Below are 18,185 nucleotides of genomic sequence, written 5' to 3'. Positions count from 1 at the left end.
CTAGTTCTTATGTGAAGGGTAAATAACACTTCCTTATTCATTCTCCACAGCAGTCATGATTTTATCATATCAATACTTAAATACCTTTTTCTAAGATGAGTAGTCCCAGTCTTTTTCATCTCTCCTTGTGTAAGCTGTTCCATATCCCCGATCATTTTTGTTGCCCTTCTCTGTACTTTTTACAATTCTAATATAGCTTTTTTTTTTTTTTTTTTTTTTTTGAGATGGGGCAACCAGAATTGTATGCATTATTCAAGGAGTGGGTATACCATGGATTTATAAAGTGGCATCAGATTATTTTCTCTCATTATCTATCCCTTTCCTAATGGTTCCTAATGTTTGTTCCTTTCTGTTTTCCTCAGTAAGATTTGATTTCCAATTTTTAAAGGATGTCTTTTTGTCTCTATTATTGTCTCTATTACTCTGTTTAACCATGGTGGTGTTTTTTAGTCCTTGTGCTATTTTTTTATTTGGGGTATACATACAGTTTAAGCCTTTGTGGTGTTTCCATGCAACTTGCAGGCATTTCAGTCTTGACTGTTCCTTTTAATTTCCATTTAACTAGCCTCTTCATTTTTGTCATTCCCCTTTCTTTGGAATTTCTTTCTCTCTTCTCCCTCCCTCCTCCTCCTCCTCCCCTCCCTCCCCCTCCCCCCCAAAAAAAAGGGGATGTTAAATTTAATTACTTTATGGTTTCTGTTACTGAGCTGTTCATCTATATTCGTTCTTGGACCAGATCCCACACATCACTTATGATTAAATCAAGGATTGGCTCTGCCCTTATGGGTTCCAGGACTAGGTGCTCCAAGAAGCAGTCATTAATGGTATCTTTCAGCTTGCCATACCAGAAAGCTGAATCTTATCACATGATTAAAGTTCCGTTTGTCAAAGTTAGGTTCCTCTTTTGTACTATGAATCCTCTTACGAGGAAATGTACGTGCATTTGTGGCATCCAGACTGGATGAGATGCACCTTTTCCTCTTCTAATAGGAGAGATGCTATTAAGGGCATGTACTGTATTGAGTAGTTAGATTTTTGTACAGAATTGGTGTTTTTTAAACTAAGAGGTGGTCTGAATGCAGGGAAAGCTAAACAGATAAGCCAGACTTAAACCAATAAATGTTTTCATAGTATGGATCACCACTTCATAGTGCCTCGTCAATTACCTCCCTTCTCATTAGTTGTAGAACGTCCTGTGTGTAGAACTACAGCAATTGTTCAGTTGTATTTTTTTAATGTGGACTGGAAACTAGAACCGCAAAGGGTTCTTTGGTGCTAACTTGTTGACATGGAAGTCAAAACCACTTTAAGAAGGCACTCTAGAAGCAACTGAAACACTAGTCTAATCTGGTAGGGGGAAAATGAGCATAGGGAGTTGATAACTAGGTGCTTAATTCTCCAATATGCTAGCTGTTTTTCAGAAGTTAGTTTGGTTTGAAAGGTTCTTAGTAGAAGGCAACATAAGTGCTGTTCATGTGAATAGGCAATTACATAGTTGCTTATCTATTGTTAGGGTTACTGGAGAAATGAAAATGTTTCTGGCAGCCTTGGCTAGTTGGTTAACACTCCTGTTTTCTCTATATACAGACTGACTTCCTCATGGTGGTGCTGAGAGACGTAGTTGAGGCATATCCTGAAATCAGAGTTATCCTTATGTCTGCCACTATTGATACCAGCATGTTCTGTGAATACTTCTTCAATTGCCCCATCATTGAGGTCTATGGTAGAACCTTCCCAGTTGAAGGTAAAACACTGTCTGAGCATGTATTTTGAGTAATTGCTTTTATTCATTCTCTTTTCAATCTTGCACAGAGTAGAGGGGACAAAAACTTAAACAGGTCACATGAATCACAGCGTATCCTGAGATCTGGTCTATAATCTATGTCGGCAAAGAAGTTAGAGAACATTAACTACTACAGAGTGAAATTTTTCTGTTTCTCTTAGAGGGTTAAATAGTGATAGTGATGTAACAATGAGTTGCTTCTACATAATGCATACATCTATTGTCTTGAATAAACCAGCCTAAATGATCCAGTATAAAAACTGCTGTGGAAAATACATGGGAAGAGCCTGAATGGACAGGCTGGCTGGGCAGAGGTGAGGAACAATGGGGGGGAGAGTGTGGGGAAGCTTGTAGTGCCATTGCCCATGCTGTACTTATTCTTTGTATAAATTGAGGAGTTTGGTTTCCAAGGCTGTCAGTCAAGCACTCATCTCCAGCACTAGCTTCAAACTCTGAGTCCTCATCCTGCTCTTTCGAAACTTTATAGCTATCTTTAGGAAGGGCCTGTGTAGAGCTATGGTTCGAATATGTCCCTCTAGTGAAGCTTATGTGACTGGTTGATGGGCATCCTCTATACTAACTTGATGGATCTGTCCCTGCAGAGTATTTTCTGGAAGACTGTATTCAGATGACTCAGTTTGTTCCTCCATTAAAGGATAAGAAGAGGAAAGACAAAGATGAAGAAGGTGGTGAAGATGACGATGTATGTTGGGCTTGTTTATATATGTAAATTAAACAAGCACTGGCTGGAACCAGCGCACCAACGTAATGCATGCATTGCTGTACTCCTTTCTTACTTGGACATCAATGAGGCATTTGTCCTGTTAGGGACAGAACACAATTTAACCAAGTTAAATTATAGTACTGTATAGTAAAATTTTTCAGATTTTCTTTGAGGGTTAAATATTTGCAGTGTTTCAAAAAAGTATTGTTCCTACATTATTATACAAAGACTAATGGATGAGCAAGAGTAACTCAGGGGACAGAGGTAGTGGTCAGATGGCGGAACAATGGTATAAAATGAATTCCTATATAATTCACTGGCTGTGTTTTAATGACTGCAACATTGTTGCACTAAAACGCTTTCAGAAACCTTGTAACTATTGAAATAGTATGTGGGATTGCTTTTGATATATTTAACTGAATTTTCTGAATGCTCCTCTAATTGATGTACAGTAAAAGCTGTTTTATACAGCACTTCAACTGGAAAGCTCTATAAACTGGCATTTCTGATCTTCATTGAAAGTCCGGTTTATAGTCCAGTTGGTGTGTGGCTGGCAGGAGGTTGGGATGTGGCGCACAGACTCTGAGAGGGAGTTTGGGTGCAGGATGGGGCTTGAGGTGCAGGTGGGGTGCAGGGTGCCAGATCTGGGGGCCACTCACCTTGGGTGGCTCCCTGGAAGCAGCGACCTGTCCCAGCTGCTCCTGGTTCCCGGCCAATGGGAGCTGCGGAGCCAGCGCTTGGGGCGGGGGCAGCGCGCAGAGCTGCCTCCCACACCTCCACCTAGAAATAGCCAGGACAGATTACTGCTTGTGGGGAGCCGCCTGTGGTGAGCATCCCCCAGATCTGGCCCATCCGGCCCCCTCCTGCACCCAAACTCCCTCCCCCTTAGTTAACCGGCTTTTTTCATTTACTGGCACCCCCCATTCCTTCAACATGCTGGATAAAACAGCTTTTATTTGTATTTATTTACCTTTTAAAGTTCCAGTCCCATTTTGTCACGTCACCTGTGTTTTAAAAAAATTAACTGATTTGTGAATTCAAGCTTACTTCTTTTACTGCAGTAGATATTGCCAGCAACTATGCCTACCAAGAATTTGTATTCCTTACATGGCTGTAGGTGATGGTATCTTCTGTAAAAAGATACAGTCCTGAATCTTGTAATGACTAAGATCCTTTAACTAGTGCCCTTCCAAATTCATGGTCCATTTTGGTCAATTTCATGGTCATAGGATTTTAAAAATAAATTTCATGATTTCAGCTATTTAAATCTGAAATTTCACTTTGTTGTAATTGTAGGGGTCCTGACCCAAAGGAGTTGTGGAGGGGTTGCAAGTTTATTGGGGGGGCACGCTATATAGTTCCTAATTTTCCCCAGCTGGCACTGTAGGTCTGTCTTACAGCAACAGAGGAGAGATCAACACCTCAGCAGAAAAAACTTAGTTGTAAAATCACAAAAAAAAATCGTTAGAGGGTTTGCGCACAGGTGTAGAACCTGTACTTACTCCTTTTTTAGCTTGATTGCAAATTGACCATTTCTCCTTAAAAGAAACAATTCTTTTTTTTTTCCAAACCTACATATTGGTATTTCCTTAAAGAAAAGCAGTTTGATGCTGTAATTATGGCTCCATTTGTTCTAATGGAGATTTAATTGGTTTGATAGTTTCCTACTCTTAAATTATAATTTTACTGGTTTATAATTCTGAAAAGAGAATATGTATAGAAAAAAGCTGGGGAACAAGGCCAGGCCAACTTGTCCTGTGAGCCAGGACTGAGCCTAGGACAGTGTTTCCAATCCATCCATCCCATTCATCTATCTGGTTTGAGTGGCCCTCATCCCCATAGTATCAGAGTGCCATCTGGTTAAAGGGTTTTTGTTTGTTCTCTACATCTGCAGGCCAACTGTAATCTTATATGTAGTGATGAATATGGTCCAGAAACAAAACGTTGTATGGCCCAGTTGAACGAGAAGGAAACTCCCTTTGAGCTCATTGAGGCCTTGCTAAAGTACATCGAGACCCTGAATGTTCCAGGAGCTGTGCTTGTCTTCTTGCCTGGCTGGAACCTGATATACACCATGCAAAAGCATCTGGAAATGAATCCACACTTTGGTACAAACAGCATTTGGTTATTTTCTACTGTGTCCTTCCCTCAGAACAGTTACTGGATGAATGTAAAGATGACTTGACTGCAGCAGTTGGTCCTTGTGTGTGTCTATATAGGATGAGAGCTGGGTTTGAGTAGATGGATGAGAGAAAGTGGAAGGAAGGTGTTTAGGTATGAAGCAGTGGATGGATAAGAGAGAGTTGAACTTTAATGTCTGATATATAACAGCTATAGTTGTTTAACCTCCCGGTGTTCATATTGTAGGAAGCCACCGCTATAGAATTCTGCCCCTGCATTCACAAATTCCTCGAGACGAACAGCGCAGAGTGTTTGATCCAGTGCCTTCTGGAGTGACCAAGGTGTGAAACTGTCACCTACACAGAGACAGAGTGTAGTATCGTTGCTCTCTCCTGTACTTTTGAGAGGAGCTTTTTAATGCTGGCATTCTACATGTTACCTTACAGACCGTCCTTGGCTCCTTGTTACAAAACATGTATTCTAATACAATTTTCCTGTTTTCATAGGTGATTTTATCCACCAACATTGCTGAGACTAGCATTACCATCAATGACGTTGTCTACGTTATAGACTCTTGCAAGTGAGTTCCCGATCCAGATCTCTATTTTACACAACGTATTCTTTGTTGGAATGCCAAGTAGTTTTTGCGAACATGCAGTAATTCCTTGTATTGCTGTAGCCCCAAGACTGAGTTTGGAGACCTAATCTGCAGTGGTTGTGTGCTTCCCCAAGCAATCTACACAGTTAAACAACCATATTGGCGTATCTCTACATTGTCCTTGGCCAATCGAATACCATGCTAATGGTATTTATATGGGTGTCAGTGGGATTCCTGTACACTGTTTTCCACATGGATGACTTCATACTACAGACCTTGGTGTCCCTAGCCTCTGTTTGTCAGCGGGTGGAGATGGATGGCAGGAGAGAGATCACTTGATCATTACCTGTTAGGTTCCCTCCCTCTGTGACACCTAGCATTGGTCACTGTTGGTAGGCAGGATACTAGGCTGGTTGGACCTTTGGTCTGACCCAGAATGGCCATTCTTATGTTTAAACTCTCATTGTATGGTTGCTGGGGGAATATTAAGCCTTCCTATATTAATCTGTTATGCACTCTGACTTGCTGTATGCACTTTGAGCATGTTATAGTCATGAATCACTAATTGCATTAGAGCTTTGAGCTGAGATTTAAACTTTTGGGAGAAGTCCGGGAAATACGGGTTCTGATGCAGTGAGTTGGGGCACTATTCTTTAAGCAGAAAGACTAGCATAGTTAACTTTTTTTATTCCAGTTTTGCTGCATTAAATGATACAGTGCAGACCTGCTTTGGCAATATTTGATCTTCATTGTTTTTACTACTTTTACAGACAAAAGGTGAAGCTGTTCACTGCTCACAACAATATGACAAACTATGCCACTGTCTGGGCATCAAAAACTAACCTTGAGCAACGGAAAGGGCGAGCTGGCCGAGTGCGGGCTGGATTCTGTTTCCATCTGTGCAGCAGAGCTCGCTTTGAAAGGTGAGGCCGTGCCTCTTCTTCTGGGACAAAGGGACATTTGGGAGCACTCCATAAATTACAGAGCATGCAGTTGTGACCTGCTTCAAACCAAGCAGAGGAAACAGATTAATGCAAAATCATGGGGATAAGATTGCCGTGAACAGTTGCGTTTCCTCAGACACAGAATTTAGTTCCCGCTCTAGAATCTGTGGGTCCCCTTAGAAAACTGCCATGGAAAGCAGGGAAATTGTTCGAGATGTGACTTCAGGAGCAGTCCCCACTTGACTGGACAAGTATGGCCTAGCAGCCTGATAGAGTAACTGGGAAGAAGGAGCCCCATGCTTCACCCAGTGAGAGACTGTTGAGGCCCAAGGTATTGAGAAGAAAAGAAAAGGGATTCTAGAATGAGATGCCACAAAAGACACCTGGATCCTACCAACCAAAAAGTGCATGCTTGTGTAGAGAGATGCTGGGATCCTACTCCTCTCCTAGAGAGGACAGCAGGTGTGGAAGGTGGTGAGAACCAGGTGAGGGGGAAAGACCTCAGAGGAGAGGCGGCAGGTAGACCGATGTTCTTCCTTTTTCCCAACTCCCTGGCCAGAAGCTGCTAACATTTTGGCAGCAAAAGAGGTGTTATTTTTCTCCCACTTCCATCTGCTCTAACATTCCCAAACTGCTGAAACCTGACCCCTTCTCATTCCTATCTGCCAAACCTTTCCCCAAAGACACAGCCATGTAACCCTCACTGCCCAGCTGCAGGGGCTTACACAGCTGTCAGATTCTACTATATTTCACCCACTACCCTGCAAAACATCACCATACACCCATTCCCCTAGACAACAGCTGCAGGATAGCTGTATGTTTACAGTGATCGATGTTAAGAAATCTCAGTTTCTGAAGCGGCATGTAATAAAAACATTCCTAAAATCTTTGTTGAATTAAACATTTAAACACATTATAGTATAATGTGATCATCTTAATTCATTATGAACTTCTGACAGCAAACTAGTTGCATGCTGTTAAAGAAATCATGGGGTCTTGTCAGAATTTAAGTTCAGCTTACCACAGAGAACATGGAACCCCAGGAATTACTGTGCTTAAACAGACAAATTGTAAACAGGAGATGGAGTCATGTATTTCCAATGGGGTCCCACAGGGATTGGTTCTTGATCCTACACTATTTAACATTTTTTTTGGTCAGTGATCTGGAAGAAAATATAACAACTGATAGTCTGTGGATGACACAGATTGAGGGAATGATAAATAATGAAGAGAATAGGCCATTGATAGAATGAACAGGATTGCATGGTAAACAGGGTGCAAGCAATCAGTTTTAATAGGCTAAATGTAGACATCTGAGAACAAAGAATGTAGGCCATACTTATGATTGGGGAACTGTAGCCACCATGATCTCTCTCTCCAAAAAACAAAAACATCCTGCTTCCCAGGATAATGAGGAGAACATGAGCTCCCAGTGCAGTGCTGTGGCTGAAAAGGCTAATGCAATCCTTGCCTGAATTGGAATCTATTAGAAGTATAAGTTATTTTAGCTCTGTATTTGGCACTGGTGCAACTGCTGCTGGAATACTCTGTACGGTTCTGATGTCATTTTATGAAGAAAGTTGATAAATTGGAGAGGGTTTAGAGAAGAGCCACAAAAATGATTAAAGGATTAGAAAACATGTTTTATCATGATAGACTCAAGGAGCTCAACGTGAGATTAACAAAGAAAAAGTTTAAGGGGTGACCTAATTGTATAAGTACCTGCATGGGGAACAAATATTGAATGGACTCTTCACTCTAGCAGAGAAAGGTATAACATGAGCCAGTTGAAAATAAGACATAATTATTCCCATGGTAAAAAATTTAACCCTTGGAACAATTTACCAAACGTTGTGGTGGATCCTCCCATCACTGGCAGTTTTAAAATCAAGATTGGATGTTTCTCTAAATTATGTGCATGAGGAATTATTTTGGGAAATTCTATGGCCTGTGTTGTACAGGAGATAAGCCTAGATTATTACAATGATCTCTTCTGGCCTTGGAATCTCTGAAAGCCTAGCTTCATGCAGCGTAGAAGGAGAAAGATAGTTTGAACTGTGGAAGCAAGGGTAAGAAGTAGAAATGGATGGGACCATGTTCATTTGGGAGGCATGTTTATCCCAAACATCACATAGGATACTAATTGTTCAAAAACTCAGTCATTTCTAGGGGTTAACACTTGAACTGTGATCCTCAAGGCAAAGAGACTGAGGGCACTGTGTTAGGGAGAAAGGGGTCAGAGAGCTCCATCCCCACCACACCTCCATACTTCTAGCAATAAATACTTGGCCTGTTTCCAGTAAGAGCACTCCTCCTTGTGGTTAACCCAACTGAACCAGGGACCAGCAGATGGTGTTGGGAGTGGAGGTGATAAAGTAGCCGGCATGGAAACTGGAAACAGGGTAGTGGTAATAGGGAGCCTGGAAGTAATTGACCTGCCTGAGGAATGGAAGACCTGTTCTAGCATTCAAGTTTGGTTGTGGAAAGGCAAGTAGATGAGAGAGAGAGAGAGAGAGAGAGAGAGAGAGAGGGTTCCAGTTGGAAGGGAAATGGGAATTTCTGAAGATAAATACTGTTAATCAGTGCAGGTTGCAGGAAGTCACTGAGGGTGGATTGATGAGGTAACTTGGTGAATGTATTCATGTAGGAAGGCTAGGTTGCACTTGATGGGATGATCTGTATTGGGGATCGGGAATGCATATGTCTAGAAGGTTGACTTGTTTTGTTCTCCCCTCACTGTTTTCAGGCTTGAAACTCACATGACACCTGAAATGTTCAGAACACCACTGCATGAAATTGCTTTGAGCATCAAACTTCTGCGACTGGGAGGGATTGGACAATTCTTGGCCAAAGCGATAGAACCACCACCTTTGGATGCAGTGATTGAAGCAGAGCACACACTCAGAGGTACTCCTGTTGGGCCACAAGGTTTTTTGTTAGCAAACCCAGAGATGTGACATTTACAGCTTTGAATGGTTGAGGGTCTCAAGGTCAGTTGTAAGTAGCTTTGACATTTATATTGCTAGATAGACATTTATATTTCTCGGTTTTCTTTGGCTGGAACAACCTGATGTCTGAAGACCTCCTTTGTGGCTCTGGAATGCATTTTCTGGGTAGCAGTGAGTTTCTGAAACTGGAGCAGTACTTAGAAGAACACAAATGTTCCTCTATTTGACTTCCTAGCTTCAGGCTTGTTTTGTTACATTTTACGAGGATCTTGTGAAGCTGGCTACTACTGTATCTTCAGCTGTGAGACTCCTGTATATGAGATGCGACTGAGTTCACTGCATTAAAGCATTTGGGAGACTGGTTCAAAAGAAGTCTGATCTAGGCTGATGGATTGTGTTATAATTATTTTGCACTTCTATACTGCCTGGTCACCCAGTTTTGTGAGATCCCTTTGTAACTCATTGCAGCTTTGGATTTAACTATCTTGAGTACCATAGTCTCAGATTTTGCCACCTGACTGTTCACGCCCCTTTCCAGATCACTTATGAATATGTTGAAGAACACAGGTGGTCAATACAGATCCTTAGGTAGCCCCCACTATTTACCTCTCTCCATTGTGAAAACTGACTATATATTTCTACCGTTTCCTATCTTTTAACAAGTTATTGATCCGTGAGAGGACCTTTCTCTTATCCCATGACTGCTTAATTTACTTAAGAGCCTTTGGTGAGGGACCTTGTCAAGGGCTTTCTGAAAGTCCAAATAGGCTATTTTGACTGGATCTCCCTTGTCTTCAGGCTTTTTGATACCCTCAAGGAATTCTGATCATTGAGGCATGATTTCCCTTTACAAAAGCTGTGTTGACTCTTCCCCAACATAATGTGTTTATCTGTGTCCAGTCGTTCTGTCCTTTCCTATAGTTTCAACTAATTTTCTTGTTACTGAAGTTAGGCTTACTGGCCTATAATTGCCAGATCGCCTCTGGAGCCCTTTTTTGAAAATTGGTGTTACAGTAGTTACTTTCCACTTGTCTGGTTACAGAGGCCGATTTAAGCAAAGGTCGTATATCACAGTTGTTAGTTCTGCAATTTCATATGAATTCCTTCAGAACACTTGGGTGAACATCATTGTTTAAGTTCTTAAACTTCTCAATCTCTCATCCAAGGACTAATTAAATCTTTGGTTTGACTTTGGGCTTGTCTACACTGGTAATTTACAGTGCTGCAAAAACCACCCCCCTGAGCGCAGCAAGTTTCAGTGCTGTAAAGCACCAGTGTAGCCAGTGCACCAGCACTAGTAGCCACGTTCCCAGCGCTGGTAGCTACGCCCCTCGTGGAGGTGGGTTTTTTTAGAGCGCTGGGTGCTCTCTCCCAGCACTCTATGACCACACAAGCCACGTTAAAGCACTGCCATGGCATCGCTTTAGCGTTGTCAGTGTAGACTAGCCTTAGTCAACTGCCAGAACCATCTTTGCTGATCAGTTAATCGCTTGTTTCAGAGCTGGATGCCCTGGACTCCAATGATGAGTTGACACCTCTTGGGAGAATCCTTGCTAAACTCCCCATTGAACCTCGTCTGGGCAAGATGATGATAATGGGCTGCATTTTCTAGTAAGTTCCTCAGTATCAATGATGATTCTTGGCTGTCTTGCCTGTGTTCTTGAATCTTCAGGCATCCAATAATGTCAAAAAAAGATGCACCCAGATGGGCCGTGAATGGCACTGTGGGTGGTGGCGTGGAGGGGAAGGGGAGGAAATTGAATATTCATGAGATTAGGAGACAAATAACATCACTGAGTGTAGGGAGCCAAATATTCATGAGCTAGGGAGGAACTGAATGGCACCAGTAGAGACTAAATATTTATGAAGTGGGGGAATGGGACACTGAACACTTGTAAGATCGGAGTGAACTGTGGTTGGGGAGATGTGAACCGTTAGCATTTGAGAGACGAGGTGAAAAGAACCACGGGACTGAATATTCATCAATAGAGGTATGCGGGTGTTGGTTTTAATCATGAGAGGTGGTGTTGGAGAGCCCATTATCTAGAAGAGGGTGGTGAACAGGATTGTGAGAACAGATGGGGGAGGGGAAGAGGCATAATATTCATGAATGTGCTGTGAAATTCCAGCCACTGTCATTTGATCTAATTAATGTCTTTACCCTGGGAAGAGCTTCTGTAAAGAAGTCTCTCTAAGAATAAGTACTGAGGTAATGAGGCCTATGTCCTTAAGCAGGAAGTTTTTACTCATGTCAGTGGGCCTGTAACAGCTGTTGGCAACAAGTCTAGGAACAAACCCAGTCATAAATACTTCTATGGTTTTTGTTTCAGTGTAGGAGATGCTGTGTGTACCATCTCCGCTGCCACCTGCTTCCCTGAGCCTTTCATCAGTGAGGGTAAACGGCTGGGTTACGTCCATAGGAATTTTGCGGGGAACAGGTTTTCAGATCATGTAGCCTTGCTTTCAGTCTTCCAGGCCTGGGATGATGCAAGGTATGTTGGCTTAGCACAGAACTTGATGGAAGATTAAGGGTAACATTGGGTGAGCAACTATGTGACCTGACTAGATAGCCAAATGGCTGTGTTAAGAGTTTCCGTTTGTGGCACTCATTCTTCTCTTGTACAGATCTTCTTGAGTCCAAGTGAGTCTGTCTTGACTGTTTCCTTTTTAGAATGGGCGGTGAAGATGCAGAAATAAGATTCTGTGAACACAAAAGGCTCAACATGGCTACACTCAGGATGACTTGGGAAGCCAAAGTCCAGCTTAAAGATATTCTTATCAATTCTGGCTTTCCGGAAGGTAATATTCCATGGAAGTAGTCATTTCAGTATTGTCCTTCAATCTTTGAGAGTTGAGGGATAGGTTTCCAACCTGTTGGCTGGCTAATAGCCCAATAATGGTGAATACACGGCATGTGGGCCCATGGTGAATTTGCCCCAGCACTGTTGTGCTGTTAAAGCAGTTTCCACCTGAGTGTTGTTGCATGCATTCTGCCTTTCCTAGCGGAAGAGCAATTTAAGGACTTGTCTATTTTAGTGCGCACATTGGGACTACGCTAATGAGCACTAGGGAACTTAGTGTGTGCCAGCAGGGTCCATGCAGACCAATCAGTGTGGAACACCCTAGTGCACACTAGAACTTACACCCCTCTAGTGTGGACTAATGCACAGTGTAAACAAGCCCTACAACTGCTTGTGAATTTAGCACTGCAATAGTGGTAAATTCTGGAGGGCACGGTTATGAGGAATTTGACCTTTTAAGTGGTAGTTGTCTTTTCAGATCCATCTCCATGGTTTTGCTTCTCATACTTCTCTGCCTCTTACCTCTGCCATATATGCTCCATATTGCAGTGATATTCCTTCTAGATGAGAAGAGCTAGAGACTGCCCTTCCAAAATCACTTGGCATAGCTGTTGCATTATCCTAAGGGAATTACTCAGGGCATTACCTCCCCACAGGATCTGAACACTGCCTTTCCTGCTCTGTAGTTTTCTGGGCTTGTGCTCAGATCTTCATTACATAGCATGTTAGCTTAGAATTCTTTATATTTGAGTTTTCATTTCCATTAAGCAGTGAGAATGATACAAAACATAGCAAAATCTCTCAGCTAGTCACCAATATGGGATTGAGCAAGACATGACTTAACACAGCCATGTGCAAATGGCAAGAAGTCAGATTTACTTTCAAATGGAGTCTATTCAGAGAGAAGCCCAAATTTAAGGAAGGTACCTATAAGTATCCAAATTAGGTTGAATTTATAGAGACGTTGTCAACTTGAAATCTAGTAAATTTTAGTGCCTTCTGCATAAAATTAATAGCAATGGACAGGTCCCTAGTGGACTTTATGGGGTCCTTGCCTCTCACCCATTTTCAAGGTAAAAACTTTGATTGGGGTAGGGTTTGGGGTGGTTTACATTTATTTTGTTCTTGTAAGGTTGACTTTGTTTGAGGAGTATGCTTGGGTTGGGGTCTTTGGGTTAGGAGTCAATGCAGAGAGTTTCCATTCTTGTGGTGGAAGAAAAGCCCTTTTTTTGAGGAGGAAGGTTTTGCAGCGTTCCCTAAAGATGGGACAGGTTCTAGATTCGATAATCTCTGGAAGTTTTGTTCTCATGTTAAAAAGTTGATGGGAATCCAAAGTGTTGCTCTCCCTTTCATTTTCTTAATATCCAATAGTCTTTCTCCCTCTGCTCTCAAGGATAAATGCTACAATAATTCTCTTTCTGGGCTGGATGACCTAACAACCCCCAACCTGGGACTCCAGGTTTGTTGTGACAGGCAATGACACTATTACAACATCCAACTTGACCTCTTTGGGAGGTCCTATGTCTCCAAAACAAATGAAGAAAAAAAAAAGATGTGATACAGCTACTCCTGGACAAGCTTTTATGTCCTTGTTCCTGAGCGTGTGGGAAGGGGAATGGCTTTAATTTGTAGTTTATTTTTCAGCTCTTTCCTCATTGAATACTAGAAAATGTGTGTTCAGTTTACTCATTACAAATACAATTCTTTAATGTTGTGATGCAGCATTAAAATGCCCTTTTCTAAGGGCAGAGATGTCTTGAGAACCAATGCCTAAATAAATAGTTGGGTCAGTAAATGTTCAGATCAAAGATCCTGAATAACTTAGTTGCACTGCACTATGCGACATCTGGAAAGTAGCCTGTTTTCTGTTCTGTCAACAGAGTGTTTGATGACTCAGATATTTAACAACACTGGACCAGATAACAATCTAGATGTTGTGATCTCCCTGCTTGCTTTTGGTGTATACCCTAACGTCTGCTATCACAAGGAGAAGAGGAAAATTCTTACCACTGAGGGGCGCAATGCACTTATCCACAAGTCATCCGTAAACTGTCCTTTCAGCAGCCAGGACATGAAGTATCCATCTCCTTTCTTTGTTTTTGGTGAAAAGGTAAAGAGAACCGTTAAATACCTTCTTTGATAAGGTTACGAATTTTTATGCCCATTCTTCATTTCAAAAGGAGCCTCTCTGGCACTGTTCTATTTCTTTAATGAAAATGTTAGTGCTAGTGAGACAGAGTGGATTGCAGCCCTGGAATCCTGTATTCCAAGGCTCTTCTGTTGTATGGCAAAAAAACCTGGAATTAGCCCTCTCCTCTTGCTGTTCCCTGCTCAGGGTCAGTTGATTCAGAATTCCATGTTCATTTATTTTATATTGTGCACAGTCCAAGTGTTCAGTGTGCTGCATACTTTGTATTGACAAGTAACTGCTTTATAGAGTCAAGGGGCATGATGGAGGTTTAAGGAGCTGAACAGGGGACAGCTATGGCTTGTGGCACCCATGAAGGTGAGGGAGAATAGCTTGTGTTTTGTTACCCAGAATGCATTTGAGTCTTTTGGTGCTGGGGAGGGGATTCCATCTCCTCTTCACTCCTGCGCAAAAAGGGGAGGGAGAGAGAATTATAAATTTGGGGGGCTGCAGGCATTAATTCCTTGCTCCCGTCACTCTGGCAACCCTGGATAACAGGCTGCCTCATTGCACTCCACCCCAATATCTGCCACAACAGCCAGCAGTGACTGATCTCTAACCGTAACTGGGCTTGTTAATACACCATTGAAATGAATGGGGCAGTTCACATAGTCAGAGCCATTGTCTGTCTGTCTGTCTGTCTGCAGAGTTGGGCAGATGTCACTGAATTGGTTTATGCCAGATCCTATTTTGAAGGTATTCTCAACAAGTACTAAGTTCAGGTTTTTGTTTATATAAACAAAAGCGTAGGTTTTTAGCACAGTTATGCAGGAATTTAAAAATCTGCAATTGTGGGACAGTTGTATAATCACCAGGAATATATGGATCACTGACTATCCGAAGAACAGATTGCAAGCTTCCCCTAGAGTGCCCTACCAAAGTGCAGCATCCCAGATCTGTTGTATGGACTATCTTTAGGGTGAGAGGAGAGTTCCATCTGATGCTGGGGCATTGTGCTGAGATTACAAAAAACACCTCAAGTTTTGTCAAAGTGACACCTGTTCCTTAGGAACTGCATTGAAACCACAAAATTCATTTCACATGGACAAATGAACAGCTTTTAAATGGTAATGAATTTGTTTCAACCAACCAAAGCTGGATTCACAGCATCTGTCCTGATCTGAGGAGCTCTCTCTTAATGGATTAGTAATAAATACAATCTCCCAGGGATTATCCTGTTTGTAAAAAATTCTGTTAGTTTCCATGGCCAGTGGAAGAAAGAGCCGTCTTAGTTCTTGAAATGGGAAACCATGTTCCTCTTCTACCTGCAGATCCGAACACGAGCTATCTCTGCCAAAGGAATGACTTTGGTGAGCCCGCTGCAGCTGCTTCTGTTTGCCTCAAAGAAAGTCTTATCTGATGGAGAGATCATTCTGGTGGATGACTGGTATGAACTTCCTAGTTGATCATGGATAACTGTGAGGAGAAACAGCTGGTAACATAGCTATAAGTATGTTTAGAATGGGAAATGTAGGTCAGGCCGTGCAGTAACAGATGAATTTCATCAGAGCATTATCGTTGGTGTGTGTAAGGATGGGGGAACAGTTTATTTTGGCAGCTCCTGTTTTTTTCTGTAGATTATGTTCCTAAATTGAAAACATGAGGCACTGGCTGGATTCCACAAAAGCTGCTTTCCCTGAGATCAGATCTGAATTAGAGGCGGTGTAGAATTCAGGTCACCGCCTCGTAGACAAGCAGGAGGAAAGATAGCCTCATCGTTAAGACACAGGACTGGGTCAGGAGTGCTGGCTCTGCTACTGACTTCCTGTGACCTTTGGCAAGTAATTGGGAAACCAGAGGTAAAAAGACAGTCTTTACAATGAGGTTAATGCCTACCCACTTCTCAGAGTTGAAGCTTCGTTCACTAACATTTGTCAAATTTGAGATTATGGGATGATGAGTAGTTTTTGATGATATCTTCGTGTCCGTAACAGAGCCTTGAAGAGCTCCTGTATTTTTGAGCCTGCTTTAACGTTTTGGCATCTTTTATTCCCAGAGGGTAATGGAGTAGTAACTGGTAGTACCTGAAGCGTTCCAGGTCCGAAGAGCAGGGAGTCAAAAATGTAGCAGCTGGTCTAATTGGCTTCTGATTTCTCTCAGTGCTGGGGAATCTCGTATGTTGCCAATCATACTTTTTCGGTTCCAGATGGCGGCATTCCCCATTGTTAGGGTGTTATCCATACTCTGAACTTTGAAGTTCTAAGTGTTTTCTGTGGTGGTTGGCACTAGATGCACTGAACACCTGCTCTGTGGAACATTGTTCTCTATAGCCTCTCTCCTGTAGGCTATGATGCTTTATATCTAGAGAGATCTTCATTTTGAAATCATTTTTCCTGCTCTAGGATTAAATTGCGGATGTCTCATGATGCAGCTGCCTGTGTCACTGCCCTACGTGCAGCAATGGAAGCTCTTGTTGTTGAAGTAACTAAAGATCCTGAAATCATTAGCCAGCTGGACCCAGTGAATGAGCGAATGCTGAATGTGATCCGCCAAATCTCCAGGCCTTCAGCGGCTGGCATCAACCTCATGGCGGGCAACACAAGGTTAGCGCCAATCGGTTCATGTATACAGCTGGATCCTTGGAGTAGGAAAACATTCCTGGTAACTTGGAAAGCCTAAACATTCCGAAGGCCAAAATGTGTCTGAACTCCTATGCCAGCAAAAACTCCTGTTGTGGGATTTAGTTTGGAAGCAGGCTGCCTGATGTGGATAATGAATGTTGAAGTTTTTATATACTCATATTTTCAGTGAATCATAATGTCTGAAAATCTTCCTAAGAAACCGTGCAAGCAGTGAAGTTGCAGGTTGATGGAGGATGACAAAAGGAGAGTAAAATGATGGCTCCTATAGTTAATTGTTAATGAGGTTTGGTGTGATTGGCTATTCTGTGATACAGAATGTACCAAGGATCTTCTGGATTTCACAAACGAATTGAGGGGGCTGCTCTACTCATGCATGGTTTTGAATTGTTTGGGAAATGCACACCATCACATACACAAAGTATACTGACTGTAATTCCTTCCCCAGGCCACATATGTCACCCTCCCATTACTAGCAGGATTATAAAAAACGATGAATAGTAGTTTCAGGAAACTGAAATAACATAACCTTTAGGCCCTGAAGTAGAAATCTTTCAAAAACCTGGGAGAGTATGGTTAAACTATAGCAACTTGGTACGCACAGATGGTTACTCTGCAGAGAGTAACCATTTCACTGGCCTGCAATAAACTTCACACCAGAAGACTGATCTTGGTATGAAGTGTTTGAACAAGTTCATTTTAATTTAACCCTACTGTCAAATTCAGAATATGGTACAGGTCTGTCGCATCTTACACTGGGGTTACGTTCCGCAGTCAATGCGTAAAGCAAAATCGCATATTGTCAAAATTACATTGAGTGTAATGGTGGGCAGAATTGCCCGCACTACAGGTACAGTATTAAAATTGTTATTTTTCTTTTTTTTGTTTTTGCCGACTGCGTAAAGCTGAAATTGTGCATGTTAAATGCGTGTAATATGTGACAGACCTGTAGTTGTAATCCAAGAGGCCATGGTACCCTGGTGTGTACATCATATGGCTTGAACATTCTGGCAGCTGTAGAGTTGATTTGGATTTGCAGTGGTGGGCATTAACTTGTCTACTGAATTTTACATACTCTGAGCATGTGTGATTTCCACCTACTCAAGGATATTTAGATTGCCTGCAATTTCATACCCTTCACATCAATTTGTGTTGCTCATTATACAAAACAGATTTAAAATGTAAAGATGACTTTTCCCAAATCTCTGGAGATATAGTACTGGTTGAACTGCAGGCAAGGAGAGAAATGTATTTGGTTGATAGTGTTTGACTTCTCCATTCTACCACAAATACTCTTCCTGAAGAGATCAGTGCATCATTTCTTGAGTGCTTGTCTATTCAGACTGTGTGATGCTAGGATTCCCCCTTGGTCCTAATGGCTGCCTAAGAGCAGAAAACACTACTCTAACATTAGTCAGATTCAGTGTGGGCAAAGCACACATCAGGGTTGGGATTTCTCTTGTAGAGAATGGGTGCTGAAGCTCCTCATCCAGTCTGTA

At 42.0% G+C, this 18,185-nt stretch overlaps 1 protein-coding gene across 3 annotated transcripts in view; it reads left to right on the top strand.

The window, feature by feature from the left end:
• DHX9 (DExH-box helicase 9) overlaps positions 1–18,185 on the top strand; it is a 42,244-nt gene that overhangs the window by 22,258 nt on the left and 1,801 nt on the right. For 2 of the 3 annotated variants that reach the window (XM_005290745.5, XM_005290746.4), the window contains 13 exons: positions 1,588–1,744; positions 2,386–2,486; positions 4,402–4,615; positions 4,875–4,969; positions 5,135–5,208; positions 5,997–6,149; positions 8,917–9,077; positions 10,618–10,729; positions 11,449–11,610; positions 11,790–11,917; positions 13,800–14,029; positions 15,379–15,494; positions 16,450–16,650. In XM_005290745.5, the coding sequence (XP_005290802.1) occupies positions 1,588–1,744; positions 2,386–2,486; positions 4,402–4,615; positions 4,875–4,969; positions 5,135–5,208; positions 5,997–6,149; positions 8,917–9,077; positions 10,618–10,729; positions 11,449–11,610; positions 11,790–11,917; positions 13,800–14,029; positions 15,379–15,494; positions 16,450–16,650 (1,904 nt within the window). Of the gene's footprint in view, positions 1–1,587; positions 1,745–2,385; positions 2,487–4,401; positions 4,616–4,874; positions 4,970–5,134; positions 5,209–5,996; positions 6,150–8,916; positions 9,078–10,617; positions 10,730–11,448; positions 11,660–11,789; positions 11,918–13,799; positions 14,030–15,378; positions 15,495–16,449; positions 16,651–18,185 lie in introns of all 3 variants that reach the window. The other variant, XR_010589774.1, reaches the window with a different exon arrangement.

The sequence above is a fragment of the Chrysemys picta genome, chromosome 8 (genome assembly GCF_011386835.1).
Source record: "Chrysemys picta bellii isolate R12L10 chromosome 8, ASM1138683v2, whole genome shotgun sequence".
Taxonomy (NCBI): Eukaryota; Metazoa; Chordata; order Testudines; family Emydidae; genus Chrysemys; species Chrysemys picta.
Note: the sequence above shows the minus strand (reverse complement) of the source record. Positions and strands in the feature narration are given on the sequence as shown.